The sequence below is a fragment of the Sceloporus occidentalis genome, unplaced genomic scaffold (assembly GCF_023333645.1).
Source record: "Sceloporus occidentalis isolate IW3139 unplaced genomic scaffold, rSceOcc1.0.p SCAF_84, whole genome shotgun sequence".
Lineage (NCBI taxonomy): Eukaryota > Metazoa > Chordata > Lepidosauria > Squamata > Phrynosomatidae > Sceloporus > Sceloporus occidentalis.
The window spans coordinates 968,351-985,013 of record NW_028317064.1 but is presented as its reverse complement, the minus strand read 5'-3'; the positions used below and the strand labels follow the sequence as shown (position 1 = coordinate 985,013).

At 40.1% G+C, this 16,663-nt stretch overlaps 1 protein-coding gene across 1 annotated transcript; it reads right to left on the bottom strand.

The window, feature by feature from the left end:
* Nucleotides 1-1,737: 1,737 nt before the first annotated feature.
* Nucleotides 1,738-6,437, bottom strand: LOC149285090 (vasotocin-neurophysin VT). The gene is made up of 3 exons (XM_089495787.1): nucleotides 6,318-6,437; nucleotides 3,934-4,135; nucleotides 1,738-1,901 (listed from the first exon to the last, which is right to left on the bottom strand). Exons 1-3 carry the CDS (start codon nucleotides 6,435-6,437, stop codon nucleotides 1,738-1,740), a joined length of 486 nt encoding a protein of 161 aa, XP_089351913.1.
* Nucleotides 6,438-16,663: the final 10,226 nt, after the last annotated feature.

Here is a 16,663-nt window from a genome sequence, read left to right as displayed (position 1 = left end):
AGCCAACAACAGTTGTGTACATCTGTCTCATCTGGGAGTTTGTTGATGAGCGGAATGTTGAGTTCTCTACATTCTGAAGGACCAACCCCAGTGAGCCTCCCCTGCAAGAAGCTGGCCCTGGATAATGTACTAGATAATAATTCCCTCGGTACAGCGGACACAGTGGACTGGACAATAATTCATACATTAAGAAATCTCTTTGTAAACAACGTTTTGGATTTTACTTGAGGGTACCGAGGGTGAGGGTATGAAGAATATTCACCTTGACGGCCTTTTCAGCTGTTGCTCTATCCAACTGGTATCCAAAAGTCCCGGACTAAATACGAATCGGGACAAATATATTCCAACCTGACTTAAAGTCTGCCCTGGACTTTTGTTTCTGTTCATTGGAAAAGTTAAATGTCCTGGAAATTGCCTTTGTTTCAAAATGAAAGGAAAATCTCTATCTTGGCGTGCCGTAGGGGCAAATTGCCAGTAAAATTGCCTCTAGGGTGTGACACTCGTTATCAATCAATTATATTAGACTGTGTATTTTACTTTACAGATAAATGGGTGTTTTACCATTAATTTAGCTTTAAAAAACCATTAAAGCCATTACTGAAAACAATGCTATGCCATACTGCATTACTCGCCTAGTTACCCAAGTCTATCTTATTATAGAGATAATTAAGGCATCCATATATATATAAAAATATATATTTTTTCCATTCTATTGTATCCAGGTCGCAGGTCAATTTTTATTTATATACCAATGAACATACACAGAAAGTAACCCAGCTGGTATGGTTTTTCCATAGAAACAGAGAGGGCAGATTAAGGTGTGAGTCTCTACATCAGGACAGACTAGATTTTATCAGTCGTTGCTCTTGTCTTAGATTCAGGAGCCATATGCCTATCCCATACGTGTTTAAATACCCTCATTTTATTAGCCCCTACCACTTCTCCTGGGAGGCTGTTCCACTTCTCTACCTCTCTTTTGGTAAAGTAAAATTTCCTTACATTCCATCTAAGCCTCTGACCCTCTTCTTTGCTCTCAATGTATAGTATTTATTGAGCGTTCGCAATAGATTGTTACGGCGAGCTGTAACTTTAGCTGAAACGTTTTATCTCAGGATGTTAACTATGCATTATGAAGGGCCAGCACCAAAGTCCCCCCCAATGTTGAAAGGGTTAAATTTATCATATATAATGCATACATTAATTAGTGAGACTCCTTTAACTAGATGAGGTCTTCTTGCGGCAGAAACTGGCTGGGATCAAACGTTTCAGCTCATCTACGGCTCGCCAGATAATCCCCCTTTTAAAGGTGCTGTTCCACTCAGACAAAACATTAACTGAGCTGTCTTAGGTAGGCTCAGCAAAGACACCTCAATAGCCAATCAGTGCCTGCCTTTTGTGTCACATGACAATTAATCATTCCCTATGAAATTTTAAGGTGATTTTTCACATGGTTAAAGAATCGCTTCCGGGAACGTTTGGGTATCCAGCAGCACTGGGAATGACGTTTCTCATGCTGCGTTGGGTTATAAAGGCGTTGAATTCACAGAGAATTTCAAGGCTAATGGATATTAACGATGCGCAGCCTTCAGAACAGTGCAATAAAAGTTTATTTCTTCTATGTACAATAAACCGTGAGATATTATTATATTATTTCATTACATTCTTAAATACAGGGTTGGCTTGCGGTCAGAAATCGGTACATTTCATACGTTAAGGGCACGTTACAAAGATATTGGCTCAGTAGAACTGATGCTTCCCCTGCTGCTGTCGGTTAGCCATGTGCATCAGCCTCAATAGGAAATCGCCGGCCGTGCCGTCCATCTGAGTCGTGTTCTTCTCTTCGGACACCCGTCGCCTCTCGCTGTCCTCATCCAAGCAGCTTGAGTCCATACTGCAGTTGTCTAGAATGAATTTTAGGGGGGGGAAAACAAATATACAATTGAGGGGTTTTTTTTTTACCGAGGTTACTTAATTTTGAGATAATAATTCTAACACACTATTTATAGCAAAATAATAATAATAATATTAATAATACATTTTAGGGGGAAAAAATATACAACGGAGGTTTCTTCATACCGAGGTTACTTAATTTGAGGATAATAATTCTAACACACTATTTATGGCAAAATAATAATAATAAAAAAATAATGCAAATAATAAAACTGGTATTATTCATTTAATAATTACAAGAATATTATTATTATTATTTTTTTTTTTTTTATAGTATTAAGACATTTTAAGCTTAAAAGGGTTACAAGTAACAAGAAGGTGCCCACAATAGCATTGGCATCTTTGGTACTTAAAGGGACAGTCACGTCGGCCCTACAATTTCTTTGTGGACCAGTCCATTTATTTCATAGAAATATAGAATTTGCCGGCAGATAAAACCCATTTCTAGATGTAAAGGCCTTAATCAGTCCTTGCTTTTGTCTCAGATTCAGGAGCCGTACGCCTATCCCGCGCATGTTTAAAGTCACTGTCTGCTGTCTACATCAATAATCCTCTATTGCCCCTTTACATTTATATATATATATATATATATATATATATATATATATATATATATATAACTAAATGTAGCAAAACATAATATTGATAGGATGATACTATATTAGGTTAGGTGTTTTTTTAATTCAGATACTAGGTAGCTCAATTGATGCTGATGAAGTTGAACAGCACATTAACCTAGAATAAAGTCAGGAAGCAAGACCATAAAGTAGGTATGTTTTGAACATCTTTAACGCCACGATTTCTAAAGCTTTACTTATGTATTTATTATATTTTTGGTGTATTTTTTTTTCCTTGTTAATTTTGCCCCGTGTTCTATCGAGTCTACAGGGAGGGAAGGAGTTCCACCACGTCCCGAAGATGTGGAACAGAGATATACAGCAAGGTAACGAGCGGACTGCGTTTTAAAAGTCCATTAGAATCCCACAAGGACGGGCTTTACGGAGCCTCTCTAGTGATGACCCCGGCCCTTCAGCTTTAATTCTGCCTCCTGGGGGGTATATTTAATTCGGGAGAAAGCAGAATATTAAACGGAAAGGGTGCTTCGTACGTTCCGGGTGTATTAAATTCGGTGTAGAATGTTATAGCGCATTACACTCTTCACGGAACATTCCGGGGATTTCTGTACAAAAAATAACTTTGCAGCAAAGTGGGAAAAAAACAGTTGCTGTCACTATAGCAACCAAGTACATCAAGTCTGTTCTTACATATAACATATTTCCGCGTGAAACGCACAAATTCTATAAAAAGTCCTGCAAACGCGTCTAATTTCGATCTTTTGGATGCTTTATAGAGAGGGTGGTAGATAAGTGGAACGGCCTCCCAGCAGAAGTGTTAGAAGCTAATGCAGTGAGGGGAGTTAAACATGCATGGGATAGACATACGGCTCCTGAATCTACGACGAGATCAACGACCAAAGACCGTGTCCTAACCGACCAAATCTACCGGATTTCTTTTTTTTATAACTTGTCACAAAAGCAAATTTCTGTCATTTTACAAACATTATTATTATTATTTTATTTATTCTAAATCGCCTCCGTTATATTAGTAATCTGCCAATTTCTGGCATGATCACTAAATGTAAAACCTAAACAGAATGTCCAGGGCTACAAAATATATATATTTAAAAATATTTTTGGTTACATTTCCTTGTTACTGGAACATCAGAGAGATGAAGAAATAAATATTAGTTTCAACAGTCCCTTTTTTTAAAAAAAATATAGAATTTTTGGACCTTAATCAGTCGTTGGTCTCGTCTTAGATTCAGGAGCCGTATGCCGATCCCATGCACGTTAAAATCCCCTCACTGTATTACCCTCTACCACTTCTGCTGGGAAGCTCTTCCTCCTATCTACTACCCTCGTCTAAGATAATAAATGCATTAAGCAGGTATGGACAGTATGAATTCCTAATCTCTTTATTTACCGTCAGTGCAGCAGATCCCTGGAGCCGCACATCTGCCCCCGGCGTTGCAGGGTTTTCCTCCGGCCTCGCAGGGAGAAGGTAAGTAGTTTTCCTCGACGCAGCGTAGGGTCTCGGGGGTTCCGATGTAACATCCCAAATCTTCCCCGCAGCAAATGTTTGGGCCGAAGCAATTCCCTCTGTTCCCGGGGCCGCATGGAATGCACTGCGAGGGAATGACAATTCATTCACAATGGATATAACCCCGTGCAACACCTCCAGTGTTACCTCTCAGGTGAACACAAGAGATACAAATAAATCAGATTCATGTAATCTCGGAATTATTTAAAGTTATTAACCCCAAATTGTACTAAATTTGAGAAATCTAAATGTAGAGACCCAATAAGCCCACCATAGATGAAACATTGTTATTGGGTTTATCAGGTCCTAAACCGAACTAGGCGTCCCAAAAAGCTACCCCGGGGTATACAAGGTGTCTGGCAGGGGCATATTCTTCCTATGGAGAGTGGGGTCCAAAAGTGGTGGCAGCTCTGGGGTCTCCTTGATGGGGCAGATTGCCTTATTGGCCCCCAAATCCCCTGATGCCCCCCTCTCTCCACCCCTGATGCCCCTCTTTTCTAGGAACTCAGAAGTTTGCTGGGTATGAGGGTATCGCAGGGTTCAACTGCCCTAAAAGCCCTGATAATGTGTATAGAAACAGCAGATCAATCCAAGCAACATGTAAACATTTTTTTTTCTAAAACAAACAATATTTTAACTAATATTTTAGTTTTTTTAGTATTTGTCTACAACATTTTGCCCCATCTAATGTACAATAAAAATGTGATTGAAATGTGAAGGAAAGATATACTCTGTTAAATGTTAGCTTTTATTAGTGATGGCGTTCACTAAAAATATCATTTGTTACAAATATTTAAAAACACTGATTCTATAACATTTCTACAGACTGAATGTAGAAAGTGTCAGAAAATGAATACAATCATTCTGATTAAAAACCACCACTATGACAAAATCAGATTCGTTCTACAAGAGGAATTTAATTCAGTTCTAAAAAACCCATCCACATCCCTCTTATGTTATTTATTATTTTTTATATCTCTATTTTCACTGTGTACTTAAGTAATTTGGGTTAACAAAAGTTGCTCAATATGAAAAATATATTTTTCTTATTATGTTAACTGACCTGAAATATACATTTAACATTCATAATTGGAATTTTTAGAATCCTACTTGCTAATCATTTTTTTGCAGCCAAACCTAGATACAAATGACATTTGTATCTATGTTTGTATTTATATTTATATATTTTATATATTTATATATATATTTACTTAGGATTGTGTAGGCACTATCTACTCTCTCTCTTTCTCTCTCTCGCTATATATATATATATATATATATATATATATATATATATATATATGTATAAATTAATTTCAAACAAAAATGCATAAAATTTACAACAAATGTTCTATGCAAAACCACAATTGTATCCAAGCGAATGAAATACATTTCTATAAGTAAATAGACTACTTTCTAAGGATCTGCTGGCCAAATATCCCAAGATTCAGGAAAACAGCAGCATGTGTGTCTTGTAAGCAGACTTGCTACATAGTAGCTATGCAGTTGTGTCATCCCCAACTCCCATCACACCTACAGTATACCGGTTATGCTTAATGAGAGCCATACTGTAATATAACCTAATAACCTCGAGTCCTATATCCAGGTAAAAGACAACCCCAGACAGCCCAGATGGTGTGGGGTTCTATTCCAAAAGGCTGGCTTAGCATTCTGGGCGTTGAAGTCCGCAGCAGCTGCTCTGTATCTTTGAAAGTGTCTCTTTAGAGCTGTCCTTGGTGCTGAACGGCATGAGCTCCTTGAAATTAGAGGCAGTGATCAGGACCTCAAACTAAATCCCATTAAAAACTATAATAATTGCTGTAATTTTACCTTTTATAGACACTTTTAACCCTTACTACATTCTCTGTTGCAATGCAAGCTAAGATTATGGATTGGGGAGGAAAAAAAGTGCCTCCTCAACCTGCAAAACCTGAACCCTTTGCTAATTCGGATTAATCCCTTCACTGTTAGAGAGATGCATCTGTATATCTAGCTGTGTGTAATATGTAGAGGCTGGACATATTAAGTATGTTCTATGATCTATGATCTATGTTGTATGATCTTTGTTGTATGATCTTTGTTCTGTTATATGATCTATGTTGCATGTTATATGTTGTATGATCTATGTTATATGTTCTATGCTGTATGATCTATATTGTATGATCTATGTTCTTCGATCTATGTTCTATATTGTATGATCTATGTTCTATGAGCATTAAGCATGTTGGTAGGAGATCTGGCCAAGCCAGTGGTGTCCATGAACCCACCTGTCGGACTTCTGTGTCAGGGTAGGACCTTTTGCCTCCTCTGGGGCAGTTCTGGATGTAGCATGCTGATGATAAGGCAAGAAGGCACAGGAAGCAGGCAGGGACGGTGGCTTCAGGCATCCTTGGTGTCTGTCTGTCTGTCTGTCTGTCTGTCTGTCTACAGGAGTGTCACAAGGCAAAGCAGGAGCCGGTGTCTGTGGATCTGGCTCTGGATCAGTTCCCTTTTTATACTTTCATTCATACTTACTGTCGACGTAAGTGTTTTGTGTGTCATTGTTAAACCTGATGTGTTTAGCATGCAAACAATGAATGACAAGCAATTAGGAGTCAGGGCACAGGGGCCATCAGCATCATTCATCAGCCTCATTAGTGAACCTCAACCATGACTTATCACTGGGTCTAATAGGTGGGTATTTAAAAAACAGTAATGATATATGTGTATATGGCACTAATAAAAACAGTACATATATATATATATATATATATTACTGTTTTTTATTAATTTATATACATATATATATATATATTTGCCTTTTTATTATAGTTAGTTGTGTGTGTATATATTTATATATATATGTTATAAAACAGCAATTATAGATATATATTATACTGTATATAATATAAACAGCTCTAATAATACAATTAATAATAAATAATAATATGATTGTATATTGTATAATTCTCTATATTGTATATTGTCTGCAGTTTAACAAAGTGATACTAATTTGACATTTTCTGTAATTTAAAAGGACAAACAGGAAACATTGCTGTACCTGCTGGCAGGTACCGGATGCTGCCAAAGTACAACTCCCAAGATACTCAGCCAGCCTATGGCAATCTTAGGGCAGGCTGATAATTCTGTAGCTGGCAAAAGTTCTGCCTGCCTGAAGCAGCCAATCAGTGGCAGGAAAGCACCCCCTCTAAAGTCAATGAGTGCATGCGCAAGCAGGGTCAGCGGGGGGACGTTAGGTAAATTTAAAGGGACCCCCTCCATTATTAAATGGCTCTTCAGCGGATACCGTAGCGCTTTCACAATGGGCGACAGCAAACTGTCTTTAAAATCGATAATAACTTCAGTACACGTTAAGTCATTTTCCTGACCCCAGTGCACTTTCTACCCATTTTCACCCATTTTGGGGCATTAAATATTACTATTACACCACCCTATTATTATATTCACGTTACTTATTAAACTAGTAATCCTGTTCTTCTACCTTCCCTGACTTTTTAATCTGACCCAGCGTAAAGACGGAATAAAATAGATCCAATATCTCATATAGTGTAGAGTTTTTAGAGGAACACAGAATTCGATGGCTGATCGGCCCCATTCGGCCCCATCTAGTCTGCCTATTTTTCCTTCTTTAAAGACTCAAACCTCAGTCAGTTATTGGTCTTTTCTTAGATTCAGGAGCCATACGCCTGTCCCATGCATGTTTAAACCCCCTCACCGTATTAGCTTCTACCACTTCTGATGGGAGGCTGTTCCTTATACCTACCACCCTCTTGACAAAGTAAAAATAAATGTACAAAATTAGAATTTTTTACTTTTTTTTTTTAAGTAACAGAAGCCATATAATGATGAAAAAGCCATATACAATAAAAAAAAAACACCTGTACCATATGCATTAAACCCGATATGTTATTATTATACGCCTTATTGTATTAATTAAATAAAAAAAATATTATATTATTATTCATTATATTATTATTAATTAATTATTATTAATACAAATATTATTTATTATTAGAATTTAGCTATTTTTGCTTGTTATTTTTTTTTTTTTTAATTTGACATTAATTTTTTTTTTAACTTTTTTTAGGGCGCAGGATCCGACCTCTCGGCGTACCTCGACATGACCTGGTATGAACCAGCCTGCTCAGGCATACATTATTAGTAAACTACTTAACGCGCATTCATTAGGACAATTGCCTCATTTTCTGCAGTGGAAATAATTTGACATATTCAATCTGTGTCGGATTATTTCCTCCTCATCAACACAAAGTGTGATGATTATTCCCTCGGGAGAAGTGGAAGCAGCTTTTCCGACGAGTAGGGGGTCGACCCCGACGTACGTGAAATTAACATGAAACTGTTCTTTAATGACAGCGTCATTGGCTCCTGGGGGGCTTTTTTAAAAAAAAAAAATTTATGTGTTTCAATGAAGCTGCAACCATTTAACGGTTCATTTTTTAGTGTTTTTTTTTTTAGAATTCTCTTTTCCTTCCACATTAATAAGTTATCGTCGGCTAATTGACAAATCGGTTTGGGAAACGAGGTGTTGACCCATTCGGCAGCCGAGAGAAGGCAGATCTGTGGTTTGTAATTATGGTTGGAGTGAAAGACAAGATTATTATAAGAGAGTGACCAGCTGTCCCGTGATGGATATATATATATATATATATATATATATATATATAGCATATAATTCAGTTATTTTTGTATAGTCAGTAGTCAGTACGGTAAAGAGTTTTAAAAAAAATGTCTTAAGGGGATGTTTGTGCCCCAAAGTGCTTCCTATGACCCCAAGAACGTTTATCTGGACACATTGATTTATAAAATAATACCAAAATGGTTTATCGGCTTTTGTAAGCGCAGCCATTTTTTCTCCTGCCTAGATATTTACAATTTTTCTACGACGTATGGCGGCTGTTCCACCCAACTCAGGAAAGGTTTTGCCTACTCCACACAAATCCACACAACTCATTCACTATCATTTTTTTCACACTGTGTTCCTCTCATCTCTTATCCTGTGTCCGCTAAGCCCAGATTTATAATATTGTTATTTCAGATCATGCTCCTAAAGTTCTAATTTTTGAATAAAAAAATCTGACCCCTTCCTCTTATAATTGACGGATGCGTCCCCTCTTAGCTAAAATCATCAAACTTTAGCGTTAATTTAAAATTTGCTTGGAAGCAGGGCCCGTCTTAGGGGTGTGGGACCTGTGCGGCCGCACAGGGCGCCATGGCAACAGGGGCGCCTGCCCAGGACTTAAATTAAAACATCGGGGGGGTTTTTGTGTTTTTTTTAATCTTTATTTAACATCCTCCATGTTAAATAAAGTTTTTTTAACTTTATTTAACACGGAGGATGTTAAAGTTAAAACAAAACAAAAAAACTGTGTTTTTTTGTTTCGGCAACCGCTCGGCGCCCCTCACTCTCCGTGACTCGGTCGCGGTGCCGGCGTTTCATGCTGAGCGCCGGAATTATGCTGGTGCTCACAGAGCAGGAAGATGGACGCCTCCCGCTCCCACCACAGGACTCCGGCAACAAGGTAAGTAAGGATAGGGAGAGGGGTAGATAGTGATAAGGGGCAGGAGGGTAGATAGTGAGAAGGGGCAGGGGGGAAGGCAGTGAGAAGGGGCAGAGGGGGAAGGCAGTGAGAAGGGGCAGAGGGGGTAGATAGTGAGAAGGGGCAGAGGGGGGAGATTTTTTTCCTTCCTGATTTTTTGGGATGGGGGAGCCGGAGGAGTAGTCCGTACAGGGCGCCAGAACACTTAAGGCCGGGTCTGCATGGAAGGACTATACTTCTAATCACTCACACATAGATAATGCTATTCTGTCCCGGAGCGTGGCAAAAGTTATACTTTAAAGACATTAATTGACACGGCCCTATCTCTCAAATTGGCATAAATGACGGTCACCCTCTACAGGCAGGCGAATAGACTGGGCAGACATGTCACATATTTTCACCGAGCAGGGGGACTAGACAGGGTGGTCCTCTGTCTCCTTTATTGTTTAACATCACCCTTTCTGAGAATGATTTTATCATCAGAGCAGTTCAGGGGTATATCTTTCAATAAGAAGTTAATGAGAGTAGCCACTTTCACGGATGACATGCCGACTGCTATATCCTATATTCTCAAACGTCTTAATGAGTGTGAAGAGATCTCGGGTTTTCAAAATTAACATGGAAAGGCTCTGTGGTTGTCGGGATGTCAGTCCCTGGCTGTGTGGCCTTTTAAATGGGCCCTCTCTTATATTAAATATCTGGTGATCTTATTTCCTAGTAACCCAACGCATTTATATAAGTTAAATATGAACTCTAGTATTGCATCCATCCTAACAGAGCAACGGCACAATCTCCCCCTAAAAACAATGGTCTTATTTCCGCATGCGCTGCCTAAATTGAAAATGCTTCTGCTGAGGCTTGTTGTGACTTCATAAGACATTTACTTACTTTATTTGGAGGGGGAAAAAACACAAGATAAGTCTTTACGAGTTAACCCAACCAAAGTCCAATGGTTGTCTAAATCTGCCGGCTAAGAAATAGCTGTACGATGTTGCTTGAGGGTCGCCAAGGACTGGATATCTCATTGAAATAGATTCCAGAGACCAGGTCTTCTCTCCCTGCCTTGACTACCCGTCACGTGCACCAAGCCTAGTCGTCACTGCCTACAACCTTTTCTTTTAACGGTGATCTAGTGTATGGGACATATAGCTTCCTTCTGTTGTCCAATTTAATTGGTTCATTAAAGCTATTATTTTTTTCTGAATTCCTGTTTTTTTTTTTCTTGATGCACTTTTGATTGTCTCATGTTGTCGGCTCTGATTATTTTTGCCGTCCCGCTCTAGTGTCCTTGGGTTATCAAAAAGCAAATTCAGTCTGATCTTTGTTATTGTCTGGTTTGTATTGAGTCTACAGCCCCCCCCCCCACGCTCGTCACCCACCAGACCTTCATCATATTTCCACGTAGGCAACGATTTGTATACAATACGAAATATAGATAAAGCTATGGAATATAAAAGGCCTACATTTGATTACATTGTAACAATAGGCAATAAGTCTCTCAGCCCAACAACACAGGGAAATCAACCATGTTTTGTTCCCTTTAACCTTGAAATGTATATCTGCTGCCTCTTGACCGTGAAGTAGATGGACATCATCGCTATTTGATGGCACCACACAAGGTGCTCACATAGGCTTTGTGTCCTGCGAACTCGATATATTGTAACCTTTGATTGAAGTGGATTTGTAAAAGTAACATGGATAGTTTTGTGGGGTTTTTTTTTTTTATAACCTACAAATAGCTTCAAGGCCATAATGTCCGGCTATACGATTAGAGGAATGTTTAGTACATGTTACAGACTCCTCTGTACGATTATTACAAGCCAGGCCTAGCAATCTTCTAGGACAGCCTAGGGGGAGGTAATATAATGTCCTCTGTTTTAGCCATTGGCCACGTGGAATACAGGTTCCTCTCTTGAAGACCATTTCGCAGTTTCCAGTAATTTTTTTTCAAGAGCTCTCACGCATGGACCTTGCGTCTCTATGACTGCATACGCTGGGATGTGATGTCATACTCTGGAACCCACGGTCACGTTTACAGAAAATCAGCGCAGCGAATGATTGCTGCCGTATGTAAGCGTGGGACTTTCTTTTGCATGCCATGTAGGTTTGCCGTGTCTTCCATCTTGTTTTCCAAGGAGAAAACAATATGCAAGACATAGGAGAAGAACCTCCAGCAAAGGTAGGGGTTAATACAATGTAGGAATTTAAACATATTTGATAGACATAAGACCAAGTACGATATGACGCCTAAAAACAGGTAGATTAATGGAAAAGATTAGATGGGCCAAATAATCCTTATGTGCCGAGAAATGTGTCAAGTGTAATGTTATGGAACAGACCCAATAATATTGTGTAATTTGATCCGTTTATCCTAATAATATGGTTCCTATAAAATATTCTTAGAGGTGCCCTGCTCCAGCGACAGATCCGGTGCTACAGGGTCCAGCGGTCCAGCTGTGGGCACCCCGATGTCGTTATCTTGCCATGGCCTTAAAGTGCCAGGGCCGTGGCACCATCGCCAGTCTGGCCCAGGATGGAGGATATAAAAGACATTTTCCATATTAATATGTGTATACAAAAAAAGTGATATTTCCCATTTATCACTGGAGCTTTAACGTTAAAGATTATTACTGAATTCAAAAGTTCTTAATAACGCGAAATAAAAAAACAACATTTCTTTGAAAAGCTCTGTTCTTCTATCATAGTTCCTGAATTCCCATGTAAAGTATACGTTACGGGCAAAAGACAGTGACATATGATTCAAATCGGTGATTATCATCCTTTTTAACAACTCTTTATATAATCGTGCCTGCGCTGGCAGCTTGACAGACCTGTCCTATTTCACAATGCTTCAGAAATCTGTGTCCTGTAACCTGTAATATGGATGTCACCTCCTGAGAAACGGTTTTAAGTCGTTATAACCTATTTCAGGGATGGCAGCCGAACAAATCACTCTCCCTCGCGTAATTAAAATGTAATTGCAAACACCTATTTCACATTCGAGAGACCCTATGGTTGTTGTTAGCGATGAAATACTTCAAAAAAGCTCCGTATAGTTTTTTTTTTTATTAGTGTTTTTTTTTAAAGAGTTTTTGGTGGAAAACTAGGGAAATATGGCGTAGACGCTCTAGACGAATTCACATTGGCCGATGCCAGACTTAGAATTGTGGGTTAGAAAGGGTTAATCGCGTGATGAAGGCATGTTGATGTAAGGGTTAAATGTTAAGGAAAGGGTTAATAGAAAGGCATGTTGGTTTCCAGCTAGTTGTGAGCAATTGAAGTGAAATACCCCAACGTGTCTGCTGCGAGGGCTAGAAGTTTCTCGGTAAGAGTTAATGAGCACGCGGGACTTAAGGCCAGGTTAAGGAGTTGGGGGTCCTTGAGGACAAAAAAGGCCCCCTCTTTCCTTGAGCTCAATTCATGTAAAGTATGACCAAAGAGCTTATTGTATATTCCTCGGCATTTCTAAAGCTTGTCCTCGCAACGATAATTCTACAACCCCTTTAATAAAAGTTTATTTTTCACCCCTGAGCTTCCTCTCTCCTGATTTCATTGTTATTGATCCTCAAATATTCAATAAGAAATAGAAAGGAATGATCTGAGGTCTCCGAGATGGAAAAGGGCATTTTGATACATTTACCAATTCTGGAGAAAAGCATAATATATGGAAAGTTAAGAAACCAAAGCTTTATTACATAATTAAATAACTATACGTACGAATTTCTACAGCACTCAGATTTATACGCAGAAGAATTCATTCAGATACGTTGTGAATACATAAACAGATTAACAATAAATGATACTTGTTGGGTCACCCGTAGAAATTAGATATGGAACTACGAAGATATCTTAACCCCCTAAGGACAATGGGCGGTCCCTAAACCCATTGAAAACAATGCATTTTGTCATTAAGGGGTTAAATAGTTCCAGAGCACCGTATAACGGATTCATTCTATAATCAGGTAAACCTCACATATATGTCTGCCGTGGTAATAAATGTGTTTAATGTATAGAAGGCAATAGAAAATACTGCATGTTATTTGATGGGTAAGATCACCTGGCCCATATGGCTACTCTGGGTCTAAGACGAGACCAACGACTGATTTAGTTTTGAGTCTTTACTTCAGGAGCAACAGGATAGATGGTCCGGATTGTTCCTGCCGTTACATTCTATGTTTCTTGCTGTGCAAGTGTGGTGGGCAGTCTTATGGACCTCCTAGGGTCAATTGGTCCCATTGAAGCTGTCGTTGTAGGCTTTCACTGCTAATGACATCTGTAATTATTTTTTAACAAGAATGTGCAAAGTGTTCCATGGTTTATGTGCGGGTGAATGAGAACGGATCTCACACATTTTCAGTGACACATCAAGATGCAAAACTAGGTACATTCATGGAGACGAAGGCCCTTCAGTACAACTGTCAGGAGGACCCTTGACATTTTATGTTGGGCTTCCATTTTCAAATGTTGCAGGACATGTGAGCTCCATGCTCATCGCAATTATCAAAACAAGAAAAAATAAAGTGAATTGAAATGCAGTCAATCAATTAAAATTGAGCCAAAAAATTTACTTAACCAAAGGAAAAAAGAGGGCACACATACACAAAGTAATCAATTTCCAACATAGATATTGGGTGCACGGTATAAAATGTTGTCACTCAGTACCAGTGGCGACTCTAGAAACAATATATAGGGGGAGCACACAAGATACCACAGTCAAACTGGGGGGGCATTCATAATTTCCAAAAGTAATGTGCTATGGAATTATACTTTTGTTATTGGGCTAAAATAATACTTGATCATTCAACATGGGAAGCCTGAAGCCCCAAATGAGGGCGACTAATCCTTGAAATAAATATTATAACACAATAAATAACTTTTCCACTAAATGATTTCAGGGCCTTGAACGTTTTGTCCCCTGAAGTCAGGAGGGCATTTTATCTCTGGATAAATATAAATTAAATAATTCCTACTGTAAGTTAAGTGCCAGAAAACAGATGACCAAACACACACACACACACCAACACAGGCTCTGTCATACCGACACCCAGACACATACACCAGGACAGGCTCTGCCACACCGACAACCAAACACACACACACACACACACACCAGGACAGGCTCTGCCACACAGACACCCACACACATCAGGACAGGCTCTGCCACACCCACATCCAAACACACACACACCAGGACAGGCTCTGACACACTGACACCCAAACACACACACCCTAGGACAGGCTCTGCCACACTGACAACCGAACACACACACACCATGACAGGCTCTGCCACACCAACACCAAAACACACACCAGGACAGGCTCTGCCACACCAACACCTATACACACACACCCGAGGACAGGCTCTGCTACACTGATAACCAAAAACACACAAACAGCAGGACACAATCTACGTCACAGACATCTACATCAGGATGGATTTTTCACACTGCATTCTCGTTTAAACCCCCCTTAGTGTTTTTGCCCCTTGTGTATTGATGCCCCTGCTGCCCATATATATTATTAGCCCCAGTTGCCGATAGCAGGTATAGATCAACACATTAACACACAAACCAAGCTTTCCATGTATAGATCAACTGAAATTCACTTGTGATCTCAGCACTGAATGTATATTTCAAATAAACAGAATCAGACATACAAATCCTGTATTTGCAGGTATATAATAGCATATGAAACGTAGCATTGCAGGTATAGATCAAATAAATACATGGAAACAGCTTTGCAGGTATTAATCAACTGAATAAGACATACAAACACTGTATTTGCAGGTATACATAAATAATGTATGGAAATATATAGATATGGATCTACTGAATAACGCAAAAAAACAGCTTTGCAGGTATAGATCAATTGGAATTCACATAAAAACACGTCATTAAAAGGTATATTTAAAACCCCCTAAATTACAGGCATAGATCACAGGTTGCACACCCCAAAGCCAGCCCTGGCGTCCACGCTGCCCACACAGCAATCACACTCCTATCATACCCAGGCAACCAGTAAATGTTGGTACCTAGGCATGATGAGACTGTGCTTGCTGTGATTGCTGTTAGCAATCACACTCCTATGATGCCAAGTCAGCCAGTACATGCTGGTACAAGGTGGCTGTAAGTGATGTGTAGACCCCATACTGCTGGCAGCATCAATACACAAGGGGGGCAGCTAGCTAGGTTTCAGCATGTACTGGCTGATTTGGCATGATAGGAGTGTGATTGCAAACAGCAATCAAAGTCCCATCATGCCTAGGTTCCAGCACTTACACATCCAACCAGTAAATGCTGGAACCTAGGCATGATGGGACTGTGATTGCTGTTAGCAATCACACTCCTATCATGCCAAGTCAGCCAGTACATGCTCGAGGTGTGGCCCGCATGTTGGACGCCCCTGCCTTATTACTTTCTACCCCCTTTTCCTCCCTTATCCAGGCCCGGACTGGCCATCGGGCACACCGGGCGTTTGCCCGGTGGGCCGGGCCACGGCAGGGCCGCATTGACTTAGGGGCTGATGGAGCTACAGCTCCAGGCCCCTACCCTACCTACGGCCGCATTAACGCAGGGCATAAGGGGCACCTGCCCCTTAAGCCCGCCGCAACTGCGACCGGGTCCGCCACTCTAAGGGGCCGGGAAGTCCCCACCAAGGCCGGCCTTACGGGTCTGCGGCCGCACAGGGTTTAAATTAAAACATCGGGGTTTTTTTAACTTTATTTAACATCCTCCATGTTAAATAAAGTTTTTTTAACTTTATTTAACATGGAGGATGTTAAAGTTGAAAAAAAACCCCGATGTTTTAATTTAAACCCTGTGCGGCCGCAAACCCCTAAGGCCGGCCCTGGTGGGGGCTTCCCGGCCCCTTAGAGCAGGACCGGCCTTTGGGGTGTGCGACCGCACAGGGCGTCACACTCTAGGGGGCGGTCCGCACCGGGTGCCGCTCATCAGGGGGTGCCAACTTGCGGCACCCGGCACCCCTCCAGAGACGGACAGTAATGTCCACCGCTGGAGGAGCAGGCTCGCAAGGGAGCGGTATCGGAGGTCTTTAAC

Coding starts and splice junctions, on each gene's coding strand:
- LOC149285090 (XM_089495787.1), bottom strand. CDS start 6,437: ATGCCTGAAGCCACCGTCCCTGCCTGCTTCCTGTGCCTTCTTGCCTTA. Junction 4,136..6,317: donor CTGACACAGAAGTCCGACAG/GTGGGTTCATGG, acceptor ATTCCCTCGCAG/TGCATTCCATGCGGCCCCGG. Junction 1,902..3,933: donor AGGGATCTGCTGCACTGACG/GTAAATAAAGAG, acceptor AATTCATTCTAG/ACAACTGCAGTATGGACTCA.